The sequence below is a fragment of the Mesoplodon densirostris genome, chromosome 1 (genome assembly GCF_025265405.1).
Source record: "Mesoplodon densirostris isolate mMesDen1 chromosome 1, mMesDen1 primary haplotype, whole genome shotgun sequence".
Classification (NCBI taxonomy): domain Eukaryota; kingdom Metazoa; phylum Chordata; class Mammalia; order Artiodactyla; family Ziphiidae; genus Mesoplodon; species Mesoplodon densirostris.
The window spans coordinates 69,276,321-69,301,476 of record NC_082661.1 but is presented as its reverse complement, the minus strand read 5'-3'; the positions used below and the strand labels follow the sequence as shown (position 1 = coordinate 69,301,476).

At 44.5% G+C, this 25,156-nt stretch overlaps 1 protein-coding gene across 8 annotated transcripts; it reads right to left on the bottom strand.

The window, feature by feature from the left end:
- Nucleotides 1-836: 836 nt before the first annotated feature.
- ZBTB49 (zinc finger and BTB domain containing 49) lies at nt 837-25,112 on the bottom strand. 8 transcript variants are annotated; one of them, XM_060104146.1, is made up of 9 exons: nt 24,318-24,366; nt 21,619-21,738; nt 19,164-19,334; nt 15,911-17,013; nt 12,687-12,733; nt 6,578-6,651; nt 5,017-5,099; nt 4,764-4,925; nt 837-1,836 (listed from the first exon to the last, which is right to left on the bottom strand). In XM_060104146.1, the coding sequence occupies exons 2-9, from the start codon at nt 21,690-21,692 to the stop codon at nt 1,172-1,174; spliced, it is 2,379 nt and encodes a 792-aa protein (XP_059960129.1). In that variant the 5' UTR covers nt 21,693-21,738; nt 24,318-24,366; the 3' UTR covers nt 837-1,171. The 8 variants fall into 8 exon arrangements, with proteins under 8 accessions (XP_059960129.1, XP_059960155.1, XP_059960163.1 ...); XM_060104172.1 differs by lacking the exons at nt 21,619-21,738; nt 24,318-24,366 and adding an exon at nt 25,032-25,112; XM_060104180.1 differs by lacking the exons at nt 21,619-21,738; nt 24,318-24,366 and adding an exon at nt 24,601-25,022.
- Nucleotides 25,113-25,156: the final 44 nt, after the last annotated feature.

The window sequence follows — 25,156 nt, the reverse complement described above, 5'->3', positions numbered from 1 at the left end:
GGCCTCAGCTTTACCAGCTGCATGTCCTCGTGCAGGTCGCAGCCCCCCGCGACCTCAGGCTCTTCCATCTTCAGGGCAGCACCCTTAATGGTTGGGAACATCAGGAGCTGAACCTGAATCTGACTTCAGAGCTGACATCCTATTCTGCAACCATGGGTTTTCCATGAAAATCCTCACCTATCCGTGCCTCTCTCGCTTGTCGTATTTTATTTCCAGGCCAGAGCTGATGAGGACGGTATTTGGAGGCATCCTCAAGCATCCTAGTCCTTTGTGCAAGCAGTTCTACAGGCCAGTGACTTCTGCGGCCCACACAGGTAACTGCACTTTCAATGCACTTGCTCTCACTTTGACCTTCCCGCGACAGCGCTACAGACGCGACTCATTGTCCCGCAGAGGCCAGCAGGTCTGCTGGGCGGCTGAGAGACTTGACGCGTTTAGAAGCTCTGTCAGCAACCAGACCCTGGGCAGGTATTTTCAAGTGGACGAGGAGATCATTTGAGCCTTGTAAGAATGCTGAAAGTTATTCATCTCACGCTGCAGAAAAGCAAACCCAGAGAAGGTTCTGGGAGGTTGAGGAGCTTGCCCATGACCTGACCAGGAAGTGGCAGCCAGGACTCAGGCTCTGTTCTGAGGGCTCCCGAAGCCCACTGTCCAAGACGGCACAAGAACTGAACCTGGCACTTAACCCTGCAGGGTGAGCCCTCGTTGATGTCTCTTTTCATACCACTATGGTCTTTGGGTTAATAAAAATATTTGTGGAAACACAATATTATACAGAAAGGCAACTTTTATTTATTCAAATTAAATTATAGTATGAGTTTCCTATACAAATAAAATCTTTTTGTAAATAAAAATACAAAACGCTACAAATTTCAATCATGTAAAAATGCAAAAATAATATCTGTATTATTATATACATATATTTTCCCTTTACCATGACCAAAATGTACAGTAGTTACACTCAGTTCACACCACATCTGGGAGACGGTCTCTCAAGCCTTCTGGGGTGCAAGAAGTTCAGTCCCTCGTCCACTTCCACGATGTGCCAGGAGGCCTTTCTTCCCACACGCTGGGCTCAAGGCACTTCCAACGACCATCCCCCGTCAGGAGGGACAGAATCTAGCCTCTCGGGCTAAAGCCGCCTCTGATGCTGAGCTGCTGATAGAGGACCTCACTGGTCCAGCTCGCTTTCATTCTGCAGCGTCTTCATCGCCAGCCCCCAGAGGGTCATGCTGGAGAAGAACTGTCCCTCCGAGTTCCTGTACGCAGGGGCGGATGCGCGGCTGCCCAGGGGGTCGGCGCAGTGATGGTCCAGGGCAGCCAGGGACGAGCGGATCGCGGCCATACCGTCGGCTTGCAGCGACTCCGTGCCAGCCGAGGCCTCCACGTCTGAGTAGCTGTAGGACTGGTGCTGTGCCTGCGGCACATGAGGCTTGGCGAGCTTGAGGGGACCCAAGCTGAGCTTCTCCTGCTCACTCACTCCATGAGACTGAACCAGGGACCGGAACTTACAGTGGCCGTCAAATTCTGCCACTGAGTCTTCTTCCACTGGGTGGACGGGGATTTTAACAGACACGGGCATCAAAGTCAAGGACACGTCCTGAGAAAAAGAATCCGAGCTCTGAGATTTCTCCAGGTCCGAGGTCTCGATGGCCTGCGTGAGCTCCTCCAGAGCGTCCTGCCCCTGGTCATCGGCCCTGCAGTGCATCTTCTTGTGCCGCCGCAGCACAGCAGAGCGGGTGAAGCACTTGTTGCAGATGTCACATGTGTATGGCTTCTCCCCTGTGTGAGTGCGGACGTGCCTGCGGAGGTCGCCGGATCCTCCGAAACATTTTCCTGGAAGAAGACAAAGGGATCTTTTCAGAGGAGAACATTCTGGAAGGCGTCCCCTCCACCCCTGCTAAACCCCACAGGACTCTGCTTTCACGTGAACTCAGCTGAGCCCTGCTGTCACCTGCTCACTCTGATTCCAGACTCTTCCACTCTTCTCCGGCTGTAGCCCCTCCAACCTGCAGCCTTGGTCTGGGCGTCTCGTGCAAGGGCTCTGGAGCCCCGTCTCCCTGCACAGGAGTGCCCGCTGGGTGGGCCTGGGCGCCTGCCCCGAACGCCCACACTGGGAAACCGCAACAGTTTTGTTCAGATTTTCATAAATCTAACACAGCCAATCTATAGTTTAGAAGCATCTTTTCTGAAGGTACTTATGTATTCAGCTTTTAACATAATTTTACACATCTTTCTCCAGGTCCTATTTCCTTTCTCTGGGTATAAGCTAGAGGTAGGGGATCTAGTCCCATCGTGAGAGTAGGTTAGAAGATCGGAAGAGAAAAACCAGTAAATAACCTTATAGAAGTCGTAACACATTTACCAAGGACTGAAACAAACTACACAATTTACATGGACACATATTTTAGAACTTTTCACTTATTCCTATGTCATTATATTTGAATTCTCAGCTATCCAGCCCTGGTCAAGCAACAGTGGGCTATCTGGGCTGCTTCCAACTGTTTGCTACCATACCCGAGGTTCAACTAACATCTTTCTTTTCATTGTTTCCTTAAGATAAATTCTCAGTAGTGGAATTAGTTGGCAAAAGGTGTTAACTATTTTCAGGGTCCTTAATGTGTATAAACTTCAGCCACAGTAGAGTTCCCAGTGAGAGAGGGGATATGGGAGGTGTTTCCCCTCTGCCCTCAAGTCAACACAGGGCAGCCAGGCTCGACGTGTGTCCATCGGGAGGTCACGGTGGGGCAGCGCTTGCCTCCAAGTGTGGGCCTGCAATCCCCCAGAGCACGGAATGTGAGTATGTCCCCAGATGGGAAGTGTGCCAGCCTGGAGCCTAAGAGGACTGCCTAGAGAGGCGACGGGGCGCCAACAGAGAAAGTCTCCTCGGAGGAAACTGCTTTTACAAAACCAAGCGCTAAAGGAAAAAGTCCGGCTGAAAGAAAATGCACCTTTCCATCTTGGAAAAGTACAGCTGAGTGCTGGGGAAGGAGAACAGAGTGGAAGGGAAGGCTGTCTTTAGAAGAAGCATGAAATGCTGGAGAGACAGGGACAGGGACGGGGGAGGGAGGGAAGGAAGAGGCAGAGAGAGGACCAAGCTTTAAACTCAGCAAAGCTCAGAATGGGAAGCCGCCTTAAAACGGAAACTGTCTTTTGAATCCAAGAAAGTGAAAACATACATCCACACATAAACTTGTACATGAATGCTCAGAGCAGATTTGCTAAGTGAAATGAAGTCAGTTACAAAAGATCACGTATTACATGATTCCATTTATATGAAATGTCTGCAACAGGCAAATCTATAGGGACCGAGAGTAGATTAAGGGTTACCTTGGGTTGAGGGGAGGGGATGGGGAGTGACTGCTAATTTAGGGTGAGGAAAAGGTTCTAAGATTAGATGGTGGTGAGGGTAGCACAACGCTGAATACACCCAAACCGCTGAATACACCCAAACCGCTGAATCGTTCACTTTAAATGGCTAGATTTTATAGTATGGGATTTATCTCAATGAAGGTGTTATAATGCTTTGAACCTGTCATGTAAGACCATTCCTGCTCCCTTTCTCTCTCCCCCTTTCCCTGAAAGCTGACCTTGTTAGGGTCAGAAACCATGGTCAGTGAGTGGCTGGAGGGGTGGAAACGAAGTGGGGGGAAGAGAGGGTCCTGCTGCACTGCTTTCTCTACAGGGTCTTAGCCAGCAGCAGGCCTGGCTGGGGAAGGAAGAGAACAGTGAACCTGAAATCAAGTTCACAGTTGTAATAATAATTTAGAACTGACATTTTAAACTAGTGACTTGAGACTGCAATTGTGATTTAAAGTGATGCAATTTTATCCTTTAATAGTAATGGAGCTGTCGACATTGGTGTCTAGGAGATCTGTACACAGCGTAAGTGGGAGATACAAACAAAGCTGCCTCCCTTTGGTTACATCCCACGCGTCCTGCCCTAATTTAGATACCAACCACAACTAGAACAAGCCACTCCGAGGATGCCCCAATTCCAGGCTCCGCACAGCCTGACTCTGAGCATTTTTCCTATTTGTTCTAAACAGGTAATCGTAAAAATGGTTATTCACTCATTTGCCCACGATTCAATCCACACTGTCAGGGGCACATGTGTGCACATGTGCACACGCACCACACATAACTACAGGCCCTCCCAGTCCTTCAGAGGTTCCAACACTCTGTTATCACAGGTACCAGGCGACCTAACTCGCAATCCTAGTTTCCTCATCTGTGCAGTGATGTGCCTGGAAACTGAGAGCTGCCAGCCTTCCTTTTCCTTCCTGATGACTTTTCTGAGGCGTCAAATGCCGAAGAAATGACCTTTGCTTCATGATACACAATATGATCTCAATATGATCTCATAATATGATCTCTCCCTCTTGAGCCTACCGTGTGCCCCCGAGGCCCCAGCAGGCCACCATGCTCTAGCCCCTGCTGCTGCACCCCACGCTCTCCCCTGCTTTTCCAACTGCCAACACTCCACGGGCCCAGACCAGGAGCACAGGGCACCTGGGACTCAGCATAAGTCATCTGTGTAACTGGAGCACCCAGGACAGTTCCTGATACCTTGAAGACACTCAGTAAAGACGAATCAGAGGACCAAGGTGGTTAAGAAACAGCATCACTTCCATTTTACCCATGAAAAAAGGGACGACTTATCTGAGACCCCTAACAGCCCAGGACGGGGTGGGCACAGACCCCAGTGCCCTCCCCACAGGGATGACCAGGTGACCGCAGGTCTGCAGTGGGCGGGAACTTACCACAGGCAGAGCAGCTGTAAGGCCGCTCACCCGTGTGCCGAACTCTGTGCTTTACCAACTTCCTCTGCATGTTAAAAGACTTTCCACACTCATCACAGGTGAAGACTTTATCAGCCGTGTGTGTCTTTTTGTGCTCCTTCAAATTACTGAAGTTACTGAACCCTAGAGAGACCACAACAGGGGTTAAATTGAAGGGCTGAGAACATTTTAATCAGAAATCTTCAAGGAAGAAAAGGGAAACCCTCAGCTATACCTCGACCACAGATGTCACACAAGTGTGGTTTTTCTCCTGAGTGAATAATGATGTGACGCTGGACATCACCAGAGGCTGCAAACCTGTAATGCAATTTGGAAATTCAATTAAGAGCCTTTCTACGTCACTGAAAATCTAATTGCAAGTCGCTGAGGGAGGAGATGGGCTGCTCCCTCTATTACTTCAGAGAGTGATGAGGAGTGGCCTGATTTCATTTCAGAGGTTTAAAAAAAAAAGTTTACTTTTTTTCTCTTTTTAAAGGAAAGTAGAAAATGATCCAAGTGTTTTGTTTCTAAAACATTTTTTCTTACCTACTTTCACTAACCTTTCTTCTTCAGAGGTGATCACTAAGTTGGCTTGGGGAGTAATTCCAACCCAACCCCCAGTATGAAGCTCTATGCTCTTTCCTTCCCACCACACTCGAGCAGAATAAGAGGTTGCATTTGGGGGAAGGTGTTGCATAGAGACATGATTTTAAATGCATGGAGCTCAGAAGGCTCACATTTAAAACACCCTGCAAAACAGGGACCCCAAGCGAAGCAGCAGGGGGCTTATGCTAAGAGGCGCCTCAAACAGGCAGTACATGTGACCTGGGCACTAAACCTGGCCTTCGGTGTTCAGGCAGCTACGGCAGAAAGGGAGACATGTCAGGCTAGGTAGCTTTTACTTCTTTGTTTTCTACCATCTGCAAAGACAACTGTCTTCCTGGAACCAAATCAAGAGTGCTGTCCCATCCTAGCAGAGGACTGTGACTATAGCTGTCCTATGCCCATCCCACCCCGCCCCCCACTCCTTAGTACGAACTTATCAGGGGCTGAGAATTTGTATGTTCCCAACACAGCATTCAGCACACAGTAGATGACTAATAAATGCCAAGTGAATGACTGGTTAAACGAATGAAGAAAACACTGTGTGACTGGTATAGTCCTGGTTGTTGCCTGCTGTCCTAGAATGACCAACCAATAGATCACAGAGTACGTGGACTCCCGACAAACACCCCCAGTGAGGGGCGGGGAGTCCATGCTGCAGGCCGGTGTGCCCAGAGGAGGGACCATCTCCTCATACTGCGCTCCACCTCCAGAGGGAGACTGTCACCAAGTCAAGTCTCACTTTGCAAGTCCAAGGCCTCCCCAGCCCTCAGGCTTGCCAGGCCTTCCTGTGGCTGAACTCTTGGCCCTTCATAGGTCTGGGTGCGCAGCTGGGGTGCCTCCTACAACCTCCTCTCCTGATTCCAGGTATTCAGGCTGCGAGTCTCATTACCCCTACCAGACAGTCACCTCCGTGGGGGCCAGTCATCTATTTTAACAGATATTTTTGTAATGAATGGAAATTTTAGCGTAAGATAATGTTGTTTCATGTAAAATCACATTTCCTAAGACTTGTGTCCTAGATTCCCTTTCCTTTAATTAACATTTCCATTTCTTTTTGCTATTCTCACGTGTGTCACAAGAAAAGCCAGAGGGTTTGGCTTTACTGTGTTCCTGAGTGACAGTGAGCCCCTACGTGGCTCAGAGATGCCGAGACTGCTCCTGACGTGCGAATGAACAAGCCCAGCACTGACCTCTTCCCGCAGATCTCGCAGATGTACGGTTTCTCCCCAGAATGCCGACGTAAGTGAGTCTGCAAGTTACCCGCCTGTAAAAAAGGAAAAGAAAAAACATGCCAACAGTGAAAAAAAAATTTTAAGAGCACATAAATTCAAAAGGAAAACTGGCAGATTTAGCCAGGTTCCAGTCCAACTTCCAAATGAAGACTCCGGATGCACGACTCAGAAGCAGCCACATGCAAGGAGATCAAGGCCCCCCCTGGTTCTGAGTCAGGAGCAGCCCCGCCCAGCAGGGAGCTGAACAGGGGAGCCTCTCAGCTCTGCTCCACGCCAGCCCCTGGTCCGTCCGCCTCAGGTGTGCACGGTGTTGCCCCCTCTAAAATGGGCCTGACACACTGTGGAGGCTGCTTTAGGGGTCGCTAAGCTTGTGCTGTAAACAGCTCTTGATGTATTTTATTTCATTTTTTTTAAAAACCTGGACCACCTATATGCAACATCATTTGAAAAAAAGGTAGCACTTGTACTTGGTTATTTCAGTATTCATTGTTTCTTCCTGAAAAACAGCTTTTGTTTATAAAGAAAGACATTTCCAAAAAGTATTTCTTCTTGGCACTACAGTTGTTCTGCCTGACAGGTGGGTCATTTTCACCTTCATGCAAAAAAGCAAATCAGGAGATTCACAGTAGTCCTTCAGCTGCAGGCCTTTTACGTTTCTAATCTCTGAAACTAGCAGGGCTTTACGAAGAATAACTGATTTAAATGGAGATCACAGAATAGATTTCCATGTACTAATCAACAGGAAATCAATATTAAATTGCCTAAAGTACAGTGAAATTAAACCTGCAAATGCCTCAGATATTACAAAAGCTACTGGCAAATGTTTCAAATTAGGATTTGGAAACACAATCTTCCATTGTTGTAATTTAACACTCTCAATCTGTCATTTCCCAACTTAATTTTTTTATAGTTTTGTTACAAAAAACACTGAATAGGATGACTATATCCAAGGGTAATAATGTTGCAGGCCTTATGCACAAAATTAGCCAAAAAAAGAAAATGAACAGTAATACCCAACTCACAAACTTGGCTATGTAAATTTGCAAATTTGCTATGTATATTTTAAACAAAATGCAAAGATAGTTCATGGTTATAGGTTTGAAGGTGGTTCTGAACCTGTGGACAGGTATAAAGAATGTTGTCTGTAGATTTTATGTTATATAACATAGAAGATTCTTTATGTCTATCAGACTCTGGGAAACACTAAGTTAGATACTACATTTCAGGATATGATAAATATAGCTTAGGAAAAAACTTGTTTATTTTAGATAATCAAAGAGAAAGAATTTGGCAGAACACTGGGAAATACCCAGCTTTTAACTGAATGACTATTAATAACAGTAAAAAAACAGCAAATGTCAACAGCAATAGATATTTGGTCTACTCAGGCCTTTACAAGTACAGTATAACTAAATTACTCTTAGAAATTGGTATTATTATCTCTATTTTCTAGGTGTAAAACTGAGATTCAAATAAATAAATTAGTTGCTCTAGTTACATGGTAGGCCAGAAATTAATATTAGTTTGTCTGAGTTTAAACTCTTGTCTTACATGAGGGCGTGCGAGTTTCTGTGAATAAACTAGCTTGTGCTGAATTCAGTATGACAAGCAGTCACTTTGCCATCCAGGAACCAGTTCACTGGAGTTGAGATAATGCACCACTGATGGCTTTAAATCAGTCATTTCCAAATTTCAGAAAAGCTTGTCATTTAAATAACAATTTGAATAGCACCATCTGCTCAACAGTTAAATTAGATCCCTCTTGTTTCAAGTTATTTTGTAAACTATGTATTATGATTGAAATGCATTCTGATTTGATTCTTAGCAATGCTGCATCTTTCTTTTTTAAATAAAGCATAACAATTACTTGTTTTCAAAGTAAACAAGTAAACAATTACTTTGGTTTTCAAAGTCAACAATTACTTGTTTTCAAACTGAATGATCTTCCACTTAAGATTATAGTACACAACAGTAAAACAAACTTTAAGATGTTTCCTTAGCTATTTAATACTGGACATGTCTAATGAAAGTAATTATCATTCCCCCAAATAAAGGAGTACAAATTAGTCTGATAAATGGTATAAAAGTAGATTAAATAATGGAAAGATTCAGGCAAAAAAACCCAATAATGCGTTCAGATAATTTATACCAAATTACATAGCACAGTGGGGCCCAGATTATTTGCCCTTTAGTCAAGAGTCTTTATTTTTGGTAAACTTTGCTATGCTTTATTACTAATTATACATCTTAGAAATCATCTATAGTTGGATCCATGAAAACTCCAGTCAGTGCTAATACTAGTAACCCTCATTTATTAAGAGTTTACTATGAATGGAACACTTTGCTAAGCAGTTGCAAATAGTGTTTCAGTGAGTCATCACCATGTCCTCATAAAGTATAATTCACACATTACAGGAAGTAAACAGAGGCTCTGGGAGGGAAGCAGCCTCAGCCCCTATAGCTGGGATGGAATATTCTGATTCAGCTTTGTCTGTGGACTCAAAAGCTTGTGCTGCTGTTGGGCTAAAAAATATTAACACAAAAGGAAGTTCCACCCTTTCTAAGTGGATACCATTTTAAATTAGGATGGAGTTGTCAGAATTTTGAAGTGAAAAACTCTGTTGTAGAAAAGAAGTTAACACCTGATTTGTTGAGTTTAAAAAATAAACTCCTTCTAATAGGTACCTGAAACTCAGTATTTAAACATGATCAAACCAAGCAGAGATTCTCTGTCAGAGTACTCTTCTAGTGGCTGTTGATTGTTTATATAAAAAAATAGAGAACCATAAAACTTTAGAGAAAGAGAACTCAGATCTTAAAAGTAATCTAGTTTAGAAGTTTTAAGACTTTGAAACAAAACAAAAAAAAATGGAGATTAACACAGAGATATCACCTAAAGAACAATGATCATTACATTGATAAAAGGACATTTAACACTGAAAATGTGGGAAATGTCACCTCAGAGTTGAAAATTTAAAAATTTAAGAAAAGTTCATTAAAATATTATTTTTTGCATTTTCACCATGGATGGGATGACACTTTGCCACCCCTGGCATCGGGCCATATCAGTGCCCTGGAATGTGACTAAGCAGCCTCCTACGGGATGCTGTAGCCCGTCAGTCATGCCCTGGACACAACACAGGAGCTGCTGGGAGGGCACCGAGCCTCTCAGAACCTGTCCTTCTGCAGCAGCTGCTCAGTGTTTCTATTCTGCCTCCTTGGAGAGACAAAGCAACTCCATTCCTCTCCCCAAAGACAGCTAAATACACTGTTTCCCTTTTCCTGTTTCTCATGTGACAGGCACTCCAGACCTGTCACTATCTTAGTTTTCTCCCCTGGATGCATCAAATGGCCCAGGTTCTCCTCCACACGGGAGACACGTGGCTCCAAATGGAGCCTCATTCATACTCTAAAGTACTGCGTGACTCTCACTTGCTGAGCTCCAGGCCCATACAGTGTCCAGCATTATATTAATACGTGCATAGTTTGTTGTCACAATCTGGGCTTATCACAGCTTTTTAAAGCTGAGGTCTCAAACTGCTTGCTGACTCATAATTAAGGTTGTGGCTGACCTTTTTTTTAAAAAGAAGACTAACACTACGAAATACTACACAGTATAAAAGATTCTTATTGGTAGGTCTGTTTTCTAAATCTTCCAGAAAGGAAAATATTTCCAGTCCATTGTAACCACACATACTCCAGTTCGTATGAGAAATGAAGGACAGGTTACTGAGTATCCGTGTGTAAACGCCACCACTGCTCTCTCCACCTGGAATGCCAGAGACCCTAGGCTGATCAATGACTCCCTGTCTTCAGTGCCCACCCCGCCCCCGCCAGCTTTCAGGTAGAAATGACTACTCTCTTCTTCATACTGTTGCCTATACAAGTGTCACGGCACTTGCAGTGTTTCATTGTGCTTTATCAGTTTATACAACTGTTTCTTCCTCTAAACACAAAGCTAATTGAAGCCTTACTTGTCTTTGTGCCCTAGCACACAGCAGAGCTTATTCACAAAAATTTCATTACTTCATTATGAAATAAAACAGCGATATACATCTGTAAACTATAACTATACATAACTTTACAGTCATAAAAATCTGGTAAACATACAGACACCAACACAGAAGAGGAGGATTTCTGTAGCGTCTATCAGACAGGGCCGCCCTTGGTGGGACTTGAGAGGGAAAGTGAGGGACAATGTCTGAAGCCGTGGACAGGGCTGCCATCCAAACCACTGTATTAAAAAGTACCAACACTCAAGCCCCAGCCCCAACCAACAGAGTCAGAATCTCTGAGCCCCGGCATTAATGCCAGGAAAGAAGGCTGAAGGCAGACTCGATGCTTGAATGGCTGGGTACACTTTATTTGGTTAGCACTGAAGAGTCAAGGAAGGGTTCCAAGCAAGAAAAGGACAGAACCTAAATTGTTATCACAATGTAAACGTATAAAGGACTTTCATGTCCATTTTTTCATTTAATTCTAATAGTCCCATGAGGTGGTATTATCCCTATTTTTAAGAATTAGAAAAATGAGGCCCAGAGTAGAGATTGCTAACTATTAATGGTCATTAATCCAGGTTTTACACTTTCCCACTACATCAAAGTAGAAAGGTTAAAATGGTGGGATGTGGGGTGGAGAAAGTGCACCTTAGAAAGACTGGTCCACAAGAGCAGAGAGGACAGATAGAAGGAAGGTGATGGCAACAGGTGAGGGACTAGTGACGTGTCCTGAGGACTCACTGTGAGCCAGGTGTGATGCTGATCATCTCATGAACCACTGACTCCTCACACACCATGGGGGTCAGGGGTCGCACACCCTTGCTCTATAGATAAGAAAGCTGAGTGCCAAATGGTTAGGTAGCTTGTCCAAGGTCAGAGCAGTAAACCAGAGGCTGGATCCAAATCCAGACTGTCTGGCTCTAGAGGCCAAGCTCTGACCCCCAGGTGAGGCTGGTAGGAAGAAGCACAGGCCTCAACTAGAGAGGCAGGTAGAGCAATGACCCCTCCACTCAGTTCAGCAGAAGCTTACTGAACACCTGGTGGGTGCACAGACCCTGCCTGGACTAGTAATACACAGGAACACGTTAGGATGAGGTGAATCACCGCCTGCAGCCAGTAGGAAGAGTGAGAATTAAATGGCAGGTCTGGGTGTGTGGGAGACTGATGAAGGGTAAACTGGAAGAGCTGGCTCCGTGGGGATGGGACAAAAGCAGGGGCCGCGCTCCTGCTGTTCCCGTGCTCCGTGGGGCCACGCTGCCCTGCTCTCTCCACATTAGAGGGCTCGAGTCCTCCGTTGAGGCCCAGCCCCAAGGTCCTTCCCCAGTAAGACAGCATTTGCACACAGTTACTCCAGGATTAACATGCGTGTGTAAAAAACAGTTGTGGGGTGACTGCTTCCTCTGCAGGACTGTGCACTGGGCACCTGAGAGAAGCTTCTGGAATGCCAATGCCCGGCACGTGGCGGGGAAGAGTTACCTTCCATTTCAGAAGGAAAAGCAGGATCCCACAGCCATTCTATCATGTTCAAAATTTTCTCTAGAACATTCAATCTCTAGGTTTCTCTATGTCTAATGCCCAGATAGTACAGAGCCCATAGGAGGACACAACACATGCCAGGTGAGTGAGAGAATACATGTGTAATGGTAGTGAAAGCAGGGAACGAAATGTGTTTGGTCTTTTCTCCAACATCCTAACATCTAGTGTCTCAGTAGGAATAAGGACATTTGTCTTGGATCCAGCCCAGCACAATCTGCAGCCCCCAAGTGGTGCTCAATATGGTTTACAGCACTTGTGGAAGAAAAGAAATATACTAGAAATGGACCCATCCTTAATGGGGGAAAAAGGTATTGTGAGAGTTCACACACTTATAAAAATGGTATTTTCTGCCCAATGAACTAGAAATTTCTTTTCTTGAAAATTATTTGTTCTTGACTTAGTCTGAAGTCTTTTAAGTTACAGATATCATCAGAGGCTTCTCTCCCAAGTCCAAAAGTATGTCTTATCTGTAATAAAAATAAACACTGGGTTTCAGGTTTCCAATTATTAACAATAAATAAAAGTATTCCCACCTGAGAGAAATGTTTCCCACAAATGTTACATTCAAAAGGTTTCTCACCTAAAACAAAACAAAACAAAACAACAGCTTGTAAAACCATGAGTAACACCTGAAGGATAGTTTTCTGTTTAAAATGTTTAAGCTGTCTCTTTGGTCCCACCTTTCAAACCACAGCATTACATACTTCATCATCAGAGTATGAAAATGGGGAGCCTCTGTCCTCATCCTCATCCTCTCTCTCGCCCTTAGATGATAGGCAGAGATGATAAAAGTGAAATCTATATTTACTTTTCTCTAAAAAATTAAATTGTTCTCCAAATTTACACCTGTGTTGAAATCAAACGTATTTATCTGCATTCAAACCATATTTAGGCTTTGGACACAGACTTTTCCTTCAGTTGAAAATCAAATGTGAGTTTTCTGGCTGAACAGCATGAACCTGGCCACCCGTCCTCAGCCTGACTCCTGCAATGACCACCGATTCCTAACAGAACCAGGGTGACTCATTCACACCACACGAGGTATGAACCTGGGACAGCCCAAAGCAGAGCGGGATCTCCTGAGAGTGTGATGGGAAAAATCCCGCGCCCCCCCCAACTGCCTTTCAGCCTTGGTTGAAACATGCTGACAGGGGAAAAGAAGATTCCATTATGAGACATGTTCCCCTACTGACCGCTTGGCCCCCTCTGATTTCAGCAACTCTGAATAATTACACTTTGGTACAGAATAGATGGAGAGAATGGACTCTACTACAAAGAAACCACAGCAGTTCTGAAGACATTCTCTAGAAAATGATCTGTTTAAAAACATACTTCAGGTACTGCCTTTAACACCTCTAGAACCCTAATAAACAGACTGTGAAGACCAAGAACCTTCCATTTTTCCCACTCCCCTCAAATCAAGTGCTTTCATTAAGAGCCTTTTAAAAAAATAACACAAATGTTTCCCTTCCTACTGTATTGCTGGGGTGTGCCAGCTTTATGGGCTTCTGCTAAGGTACTTTTATTTTGATCTTTTCCTAAAAACTGTTTAATGGCTTCCTCAAGGATAAGGGGGAGCTTCTGACCCCAACTACAGTTGACCCTTGGACAACAGGGTTTTAACTGCACAGGTCCACTCATACATGGATTTTTTTCAATAGTAAATATTACAGTACTACATGATGGAAGTTGGCTGAGTCTGCAGACGTGGCGGAACCAGTACATGGAGGACCAACTGTAAGTTAGACTAGGATTTTCGACTGCTCAGAGGGTCAGCGCCCTTCAGCCCTGCGTTGTTCAAGGGTCAACTGTAATTATGATCATATAGATGCTGTATCTTGGACTACATTTATGTCTGAAGTTATGGGGATCATAGATGTTATGTTAAAGTCCGCCCTATGAGATATGAGAGTCTGAAAAAAGAGATCACTAGTTCCTAAGACCCTCAAGTGACCAGGGTTAACAACCCTACGCCAGTGGTTCTCAAACTTTTTGTTCTCAGGACCTCTTTACGCTCTTAACAACTGAGGACCCTAAAGAGCTTTTGTTCATATGGGCCATATTTGGCAGTATAATCCATATTAGAAATCAAAACTGAGTGATTTTTGAAACAGACGACTAGACATTTTTCACTGGCCACCAGAGTGAAGGCCTCATCACAGATCCTGCAGTCTTTAGCCAACTCCACTGTACACTTGTGGGAGAAGGAGAAGGAAAAGGCAAGGAGCATCCTACATTATGATACAAATAGTTTTGGCCTCAATGACCCCCTGAAAGGGTTCCCCAGATCATACTTTGAGAATTGCTGCCCTTCTCAATATATTTATGTCCCAGGAAGCAGCTGTGCCATATAACTGTATGACTACTATTATCCAAAGATGTTCTTGCAGAATAAACAATTCTTGTTTCCTTTAAAGCTAAATAGGTAAGTTTCTCAAATAAAAATTATAGTGAGGATTAGGCTCCAGAAAATTACAGAATGACCTAAATTAAGTTTTTACAGGGCAAAACTGAGTCAATGATACTGTTTTCATATGGAGTAATAATAATGATAGTATTTTATATTCAAATACACCAAAATTTATAAAGGGCTTTCATAAATATTAATTCAGTCTCAACAGTGCAATGAGGTAGTAAACACCTAAGCAAACAGGGAATCAAAAGTGGTAACAGGACATCACATCAATGGTCACAATTACACAAGTACCTTGAAAAGCAGTTACTTTAGAAGGATTCTATAACATATTCCTTCTCATGCCTCTAAGATAATTGCCATTAATTTGTAAAGTGTACTAGAGTCATCATGCTTAAATGCAGGAAGGAAAGTAATATATGTATTACATTACATAATGTATATATACTGTATAACACTTTCTTTTAAAGCTTTTGGAAAAAATAAACATTTTGGAAAGGGGAGGTATGAATTACATGAACTAAGGTATGAATTAAGGTAACAAAACTTTGAAAATTCAATGTTCAGACGGAAGGATTTTCATTTGAAAATATCAAATGGTTAAAGCTGATCCTTATTAAAAAATTTGTCTGGGCTTCCCTGGTGGCGCAGTGGTTGAGAGTCCACCTGCCAATGCAGGGGACACGGGTTCGTGCCCCGGTCGGGGAAGATCCCACATGCCGCTAAGCGGCTGGGCTCGTGAGCCATGGCCGCTGAGCCTGTGAGTCCAGAGCCTGTGCTCCGGAACGGGAGAGGCCACAACAGTGAGAGGCCCACGTATCGCAAAAAAAAAAAAAAAAAAAAAATTTGCCTCCTGCCTCTCAAATCACAATTTTTTAAATCTGATATTCAAATTACCTTCCAAAGCTTTCAGGATTACTCAAACTAAATTACTTCAGTCTGAATTAACCTACATTATGCTTTTAAAAAATAAACAATCTAATTCTAAAGAGAGAACTAAATATTGCTTATCTGTTTTAGAATTAATTTGAAAACCTGAGTGCATCAAAAATAATCTGCCATACTTTAGAGATGGAAAGTTTCCCATATACAACCGCAATTAAAATTAAAATGAAAAGTGTACCATCCTTTTAAACTGGCTCTATGAAAGCATTTACAGAACTGAAGATTATTCTTTAAAAGGCATCACCAAAAATATAAAATAAAAAATAGCTAACACTCTTTGATTTTTTTGGGTAAATATCAATGACGTCATCAAGCAATAGCAAAACTTCTTACAAAAACAGGAGCTGATCGTCTGCATTATTTCCTTTCCTTTTGCCTGCGGGGACCGAATCAGTGTACCTGTATGAGACCGTTTGTGAAGCTCCAAATTGCTGGGATGTTTAAAAGGTTTTCCACACAATTCACACGCATACTGTCTCTGAGACTGAAGTGTCTGGGATTGGTCTTCCAGGGCCGCAGTGTCTTCGGGCCTCTCCATCTCATTCATGCAATTAAAATTCTCAGAACTGATGAGTTCTTCACTTTCTTTTTCTTCAGCACTTTGGCTGTTAACTTTCTCTACACTATGGTCACTGGCAGATTCTATCCTCTCGGTTAACCTGTCATCTGATTTGGGTTCAGATGGCTGCTCTGCAGATTTCTGTGACTTCAGGAAATTTAGCTTCTTAAGGTGAATGGCCTTCTTGAGCCTCATCTGTCTGGTAGGTTGTTGGCTTGCATTGTCTGGCTCAGGGCCTGGGGGAGGTTCACTCAAAGGCTGGGCCAGGAAGTTGGAAGGCAAGTGCTCGGAGGACTCCAGGACACACTCGGCGTGACCAACAGCACAGGGCTGGTGTTCCGCGACATGAAGGTCTGAAGATGTGCTGAAAGTGAAAGGCTGCTTGATTATTCTCTCATGACTGGGACAGGTGGCTTGTTTATAGTACTGCTTACTGTACAAGTTTCTGAGCTTGTAGTAATAGTTTGGCTGTTTGAAAGGCAGTTCTGTGCAGCTGCCATCTAACGTATCAGGGGCTTGTTTTGAGGTTTCAGCTGTGGAAGTATGAAGACCAACTGAGGGTGGGGCATGAGAATGTGATTCATCCACAACTCTATCCTGCTGAACACCTGCTGAGCACTCCTGCAGCAAATGAGGGGCGTAGTTTTCACTGATAACACAGTTAGCGTCAGGAGTCAAAGCACTTTGCAGGGAGAATGTACTGTGACAAGGCAGGCTGGGTGGCTGGTCTACACCGGCTGACTTTAAGAATGTGTGACACAGATTCAGAACATTCTGAACTTGCAAACACTGTGCCGTGTCCAGCATGACTTGTATATTGTCCTGGTTAAGATCCAGATGCGATGTGTACATGAAGTCCAGGATCTGCCCGATGCCGCTTACATTTTTAATATCCAAGTGAAAAACATCATTCTTCTGACCTGAAGAATTCTGAAAGAGGCTCCTGATAAAAGAAAGGATACCTGCTTACAGTGTTAACAGTTCATACATTCTGATAGCTTTTTTAAATAAATAATATTCATGTTAATATTCAAAATTACTATCCTTCTATAAATGCCAAGATTTTAAAATTAAGTATGCTTTAATCCTTTAAAAGGTTTTGGCAAGCCATCCAATAAAGCAATTAGGATGCACTGAATTAGTGTGTTGAATATCCAAACTTCCAAGGAAATCTCAACATAAAATTTTGAAATATACTCATTGTTCTTTTTTTCAAAATGCAATTATCCAAATGTATTACTAATTGCAGAGTATAGAAAAATAAAGAACACACATTTTTCAATATTTTGTGTTTAGTCTGACATAGTACATATCAGACCATAAAACACGTACAAAAATATTTCCATATCTGTCTTAAAAACATCTGAAAATAAAAATAGCTATAATAAACCAACCCTAGATATACACTCATTTTTAAAAATTTCAATTTGTTAATTGTGGCAAAATACACATATCAAACACTTGACTATGGCTCATATGATAAATTCAGTGGCATTAAGTACATTCACATTGTTGTACAACCATCACTACTCACCATTTCCAGCACCTTTTCAACATCCCAAACAGAAACTCTATACCCGTGAAACAATAACTCCCATTATCCCCATCCCCTCAGCCCCTGGAAACCACCATTCTGCTCTCTGTCTCTAGGAATCTGACTACTCTAGGTACTTGATAGATACTCATTTTTTAAGCGGTAATTTATCTGGCTGTCGGATGTTTCTCAGCAACCCAGTGGTCCATAAACCAGCAGTGAGAGAGCCCTATAAGTTAATGGGGGGAAAAGGCACCATAAAGCCCAGGCACTTTGTTCTGGGCACAAGTCAAGTTCACAGGTGAATGAATTTGTCGCATGTAAAACTACCAAGTTGAGTCAGGTAAACTGTCTTGCAAGTTTGTTAAAGACGTTTTGTCAAATGCAATCACCTGCATCCCCCAAACAGCCTTCAGTTCTGTTCTAACATGTATTTAAGGAAAGTACATATCAGAAGTAGAGTGGGGAAAACTCAAAATAGCCAATGTATCACAACATCTAAACCTAACTGTTCTATGAAAACAGAACAGGCAAAGACCAAGTAGGGGACCATTTTGCACACGGGCAAAAAGTGCTGCCTACCTCAGTGAGCCAATCCACTATAATACAACTTGTAGCATATATGACAGCTGGGATTTAATTTGATGATTCGGGATTATCAAGGAATGAGTAAATCCTGTTCCATATGTTGTTTACTAGAGCAGTAAAATAGTATGAATTTTAGGGGAAAAAAGGTACTGAAAAAGAAGCTTTAGTGCTTAAAGAGAGATAAATCTAGTTAATCAGAAAATGTACGTAGAATACTTAATCTAATGTTAAAAATAAATGAAATACTATTGCTTGATATTATTATTTATAAGTAAATCTTTCACTGAGGCAAAAATGATTACAGGGGTAAGTAAATTGAGTTCAAACCTGTTTTCTTAGAATAGTCAAATGAGAAACAAAAACTAAAATGTTTTAATAAAAAAAATTATCATATAGAATGCTCTCTGATTTCTTTTTTTTTTTTTTTTTTTTTCCGGTATGCGGGCCTCTCACTGTTGTGGCCTCCCCCGTCGCGGAGCACAGGCTCCGGACGCGCAGGCCCAGCGGCCATGGCTCACGGGCCCAGCCGCTCCGCGGCACATGGGATCCTCCCAGACCGGGGCACGAACCCGCATCCCCTGCATCGGCAGGCGGACTCCCAACCACCTGCGCCACCAGGGAGGCCCTCTGATTTCTTATTACAGAAATGTTCTTACCAGAAATTCTATTCCTCAATCTTTTTATCCTGAAAGGATAAGAAATGTATACAGAAGATGGACATTAATTGGAACTATTAAAATCAAAGACAAAGTGCCAAAATAGTTTCAAGTGCCCCAAATATATTTTAGTTAAAAGGCTCTTTCCCTCTCAGGTTACCCTAAATATTCAATACAAAAGCAAAAAACCCACAATATGCTACAAAAGATAAGGAGAGTGAAATCCAAGGAGAAAATAAAATTTAGTCAAAATAGTTCCATTCTAGAAGAGCTTTCTCTCCGTACAATTGGAAGAACAAAGTCTAAAATATGTACCTAAAGTACTGGCTGAAAGCTGCTAGAACATTCTTATGTGCTTTAAAGCAGACTCCTTTCACCACCAACATACAGTCACAAAGCAGGCCTTGAATACGCTGCTCGTGCAGCTGCTGGAGGAGATGGCAGCTGTGAGTAGCAACTGGGTCCATGCTCCACGATCCAGGAGACCTAGGACAAAGGACATGGATAAGTTGTGATTCCTGACGCCATCACCAGAAATCAAATGGCACCCAAACCCAGTGGCTGACCTGTGCTTCACTGTCATGATTCCCTGTCACAACAGTTTAAAAAAACGTACAAAAAACACAGCTTCTGAAGCATCAAGACCAACGCTGTTCAGCAGAACCATCAGCAGTGATGGACGTGTTCCTTATCTGCACTGCTCCATACAGCAGCCGTGAGCCACACAGGGCCGCTGAACACTGGGAATGCGGTGAGTATGACCGAGGAACTGAACATGTAATTTATACTTAAATAGTCACCATATTTGGCAGTGCAAATCCAGAATATGACCATGCTAATACTACATGCACGTCTCTCATTTCTACTTAGATTACTTCAATGAAAAAGTATACATATATAAACACTTATGAGGTTGGGAAATGGCCAACTGGATAAGATGAAATCAATACTTATTGAGCAGCTGTATATGGGGCATTGAAGTAGAAGCTGAGGAAAATTACGAGCCTATTTGGGGAGATAAGACACAAGCCAAAATAAATGAACACACACCATAAGACGGCAATAAGAGAGGTACCGCAAGGCAGCACCTCCATCCATTCGTCCCTCCAGCCTCTCTGACAAGGCACTACTTTAGCAGAGACCTGAGGAAGGAATGGGAATGAGCCGGGGCTCCTGGAACAGAAACACTGGCAATCATGAAGCCTGAGCCGGAGCTGAGTGGGCAGCTGAAGCCAAGGGAGAGGGAGGACCTGACACCAGGGGGAGGGGAGAGGCAGGGAGGGGAAGGACAAGCAGAGGGCCAGACCACGTAGAGCCTTGCAGGGCCTTTTAAGAACCTTGACTTTGACTCTGAGTGAGACGGAAGCCATTATATGGATACAGAAAATTCATCACTCAACATCTACTTACTGACTCCTCTGTGCCAGGCTCAAGGGCTAAAGCAAAACACCCAGGTCCCCACCCTCATGAAGCTTACATTCTAGGGGAGGAAACACACACACAAGTACATGACAATGAAGCCAAACAGTCTGAGCTAGATACTTTATGAGTTAAGACACGGGCTCTGACGATGAGGAGCTCAGTCTAGTAAGAGATGGTTTTTGGAAGAGGAAAAGTGGGGAGAAATGGAGTCAGATTGAGATGAGACTGTGGAAGTTAAAATGGCAGTTTGGTAGTAAAAACTAAAAAGCCATTACCTGCTTTATTTGCTTTCATTCTCAATACATAAGCATTACTGAAAAAGTCACTAAACCATGAAGGCAAAATCTTTTTAACATGGCCTCTACTTTTATTGTTATTATTATTATTATTAGGCTTACTTCCTATTAATCCCAGGTGTGCCCTCCAAAATAAACTACCTGCAGCTCCCCAAACAAGCTGTGTTCCTGGCCAGTTTTGGACCCCTAGCCCACTACTCACTAGCTATACGACTGGGCAAATGACTTCTCTGTGTCCTACTTTCCTCATCCTATCTCACAGTTATTGAGATAATTGTGAGAACCCATGTGAACATTTAAAATAGCCCCCGGCATGTATTAAATATTCAACTCATGTTATCTAGGAGGAACACCTAGAGAGCCAGTTAAAATGCAGAGTCCTGGGGCCGAGGCATCTGCACTGTACGCATCCAGGTGATTCTGAAGCAGGTGGACTGCAGACTTCTGCCTTGCTCTCTTCTCAAAAGTCTCTGGTTCTGATACTTCCTGTCCTGGGAATACTTTATTGACAAATGACTCTCCCACCTTCCAGATAACGCCCACTCTCTGAACAGGGTTTGGCTGAGCTGTCACCTGCTCCTGAAGTCTTTCCGGCCACGTTTCTTCTTCCCCACCGTTCCCTGCTCAAGTCTGACTTTGGGGTCACATCTGTGCGATCTTACCGCATAAATACTTCAGTAAGATATCCTGTCATTATGTCCTATCACCTGTGTCTCCAACTCTGCCGTGAGTTCTGAAGGTACCATCTTATCCACCTTCACCTGGCACACAGCAGATACTCAACCACTAAAATGCACGCTAGCTGACTTCTGCTGCTGGTTAGTAATGTTTTCTATTTGTTTCTTTTCAACTCCGTCTACATTCCCCACAACAGTGCTTCTGAATCCTTTCCATTCTCTTCATTCTCACCACGTCTGTCTCCCTCTTCCATAAAAATGACTGTGACCCTGACTTCACTAAGGTCGATTCCATGAATGACTTACTATACCCTGAGTGCCTTTAAATTCCTTTTGTGATTCCAAATTTTCCCCTCACCCCCCCAATCCCTTCACCTCAAAGGATGAAGTGTGCCTTCTCCTTCCAAAGCTAACTTCCCTTCTCCTCCTCCTCTAGGACTCTGCTTCATCACCCCTTTCAGTGCTCCACTCTGTCCTCCACTGGCTCACCAGTCCCTGTAAACACGCCAAGATGGCCCCGTGTTGAAAAAAGCAAAGCAAAACAAAACAGGACAACAAACCTTTCCCCCAGGTATATCTAATCATCACAGGCCCACCCCCCCTCACACGTTTGAAAGAGCAAGCTACACACCCTACTTTCTCACCACTCCTTTTTTCACCTTACAACCTGCTGCCCTTCTCACTGTGCTGAAACAGACTCCCCCCAGTGGCCTGCCCTCAGTCCCTTCCCCCCAAGCTTTCCCACAACAGGTGGTGGTGCAGCCTGCCCACCTCCACTGTGGAACTCCTCCTGCTCAGAAGGCTCCCGGTTCTCCATGTCCCTGATCTGTCCCATCTCCAGGCTGCACTTCTTCCCCTGTGGGCTCCCCACACGTTAATGTCCCTTAAGATTCAGCACCTGGGCCCTCTTCTCTTTCCCGTCACCATCATATCTATTCTTGGCTTTCACCTGTTCAGAGCAGACAATTCCTAAATTTGAAACTCCAGCTTCAGCCACCAGTTCCAAATGTCCAGCTTTCTGCTGAACATCTCCAACCGTATGACCCTTCAACTTAGAATCTCCAAATCTCACCTCCCATCATCTCACCTCCTGGTTCCTAAGCCCTGGAGCCCATGCTCTTACGTCCATGAGAAAAAGGACATTAAAAACACAACATAGGGCCTCCCTGGTGGCGCAAGTGGTTGAGAGTCCGCCTGCCGATGCAGGGGATACGGGTTCGTGCCCCGGTCTGGGAGGATCCCATATGCCGCGGAGCGGCTGGGCCCGTGAGCCATGGCCGCTGAGCCTGCGCGTCCGGAGCCTGCGCGTCCGGAGCCTGTGCTCCGCAACGGGGGAGGCCACAACAGTGAGAGGCCCGCATACCGCAAAAAAAAAAAAAACAAAAAAAAACAAAAAAAAACACAACATAGAACCTTCCTCCAAAGACTTAAATGTTAAAATACAGCAAATATTCTGAATCTATATTAGACATTCTCTAGCTATAGAGAAGTGACATGCAAAGTTATGAACCATTCCACAGTTTACTTTGACTATAAAAATTGTAACTATTCTATATTACTCAGTATAGTTCTCTAATTGCTTCATGATGTCAATCCTGTGCCTCCCCAATACGATTATAAAAAACTCCAGAAAACGAATTTGCATCTTGTATTTCTTATGTGTTCTATGAATAACAGCTATGAATAATGTATCATGTACCTAGTAACAATAATAACAACAAATATTTATCAAATGTTTCCTCTATGCCAGGCAGTATTTGAAGCTCTTTACACATATTAACTCATTTAATCCTCAGAATAACTGTAAAATAGATACTACATACTATTAGCTTCATTTTACAGATGAGGACAATGAGGCATTTGGTGGATAAAAGAAGTCCACAACTTCTCGACCCTCTTCCCAAGGGGAGGTGGGATCTAGGTCTCCTCTCCTTGAATCTGAACAGCCTTTACCTTAATCAACAGAACAGGTAAAAGGAAGGGTGTAAAGTTGTGCCCATTTCTGGGCCCAAGCCCTACAAGCCGACAGCTTCCACCTTCCATGCTTTGGACACTGCCTCTGGAAGGCCTGAGTCAACAGCAGGACTGTAAGACACCCAGCTGGAGAGAGCACATGGCGCAGAAGGGCTCAGGTGAGCCCAGCCTTCCAGCCATTCCTTCCCAGGTACCAGATATGGGAGCAAAGCCACAATGAATGCTCCACACCAGCCCTTCCAGCTGATCACCACTCCCAGTCCATACCATATGGAGCTGAAGAACCACCCAGCGCGGCCCTGCCTGAATTCCTGACCCACAAAACCGTGAGATAAAATAAAACAGTTTTTAAGTCACCAAGTTTTGGGATAGTTTGTCACACAGCAATAGATAACCTGAACAGAGTTACAGAGGACAAACACAGCTAATAAGTAATAGGTAATCAATAAGGCACAGAATTGGGATTTAAACCCAGGGAATCTGACTCCAAAGTCCACATGCTTAACCATTTCTCCAAGTTACATGCAATAGCTCAAAAGCCTTCCTTAGAATAAGTCAGTAGCCTCTTCAGTCTACTACCTATACCTGACTGTCCAGGTGACCCCAGAGATAAGCACCAAATTAAAGCACAGCACACATGAGGATGAACATGTGCAACACAGGCCTTGTGTTGTGATACAAGAAGCACGGGGCTCTCTATATATGTGCAGCTAACTCACTTTGTCACAAGGTAAAAAAATTCTTCTGTCTTGTTGATCAGCCTATCTCTGGTACCTAGAAGAGTACCTTAGACACAGTAGGTGCTCAATACATGGTTTCAGGATGGATGGAGACTCTGGGCCTCAGTTTTTTCCTCTGTGAAAGTGGAGGGGTTCCCCCATTGAGTCAGATAATCTCTAAGGTATCCTCCTGTTCTAAATGCTACAAATCTATACCAAGATAGTATAGATTACTATCTTGCTGACACCTTGACCTTGGATTTCTAGTTCCCAGAACTGTGAGAAAATAAATGTCTACTGTTCAAGGCCCCCACCAGGCTGCGGTATTTTGTTATAGCAGCCCTCACATACACCCTCTGGTCCATTCCCAACCCTGCTCACCTCCAGAATGAAAGCCTCCTTACAGCCCCACTCTAGGCCTAATGCTTCTCACAATTCTGTTCAAACCCCGTTCAACCTTCATTCACTCATTGAAGCAACAGTCTCCACCGCTGTGTGCGCGACCTGTCTTAAGGGCTGAGAAGAGCAGCCAAGCGATTAAGCCGCAGGCACTCTGAGTGCTTTACATTCACCAACTCATGAAATCCTACAAGAACCCCACCACGTAGGAACCGTTATTACACCCGTTTTACAGACGCGGAACCGAGGCACGGAGAGGTCTTACGCCAGTGGGGCTGGGGGGGCTAGGAGCTCTGTAGTCTTAAGCACTATTATCAACTACAGCGTGATGCAGCGAGCCGGGGCGAGGGACCCGCTTCTTCCCGCGGGCGGTGCCCGGACGGCCGGCAGCGACGAGCCGGAGGAGGCCGGGAGGGGACGCAGGTGGGGTTTCCATGCCGAGGGAGCTGCACGAAGGGGAAGGCCCCGCTCGAGGCCCCGGACCGGTCTTCATCTCTGGGCCAGAGCACCGCGCGGCCACGGGTTAACACGCCTGACCCGGCAGCTCCACTGACCCTCGCGGTGCCCGGAGATGCGAGGGCGGCGGTGGTTCCATGCCCTGCCCGGCCCTCGGGAACCCGGCCGGGGTTCCGGGGTGCTCCCACCGCGCCGGACCCGCACGCCCTCGCGAGGCCGGCCTCCTGGCCCGGCGCCCACCTTCCCCTCGGAGGCCGCTCCCCGCCCCGCCGCCTTCTCTTCTCTTGCCGCCGCAGCCACCCTCAGCGCCGCTCGCCGGGTTCCGCCGGCAGCCGAACCACCCAGACAACGCCCCCTCAGCCAGC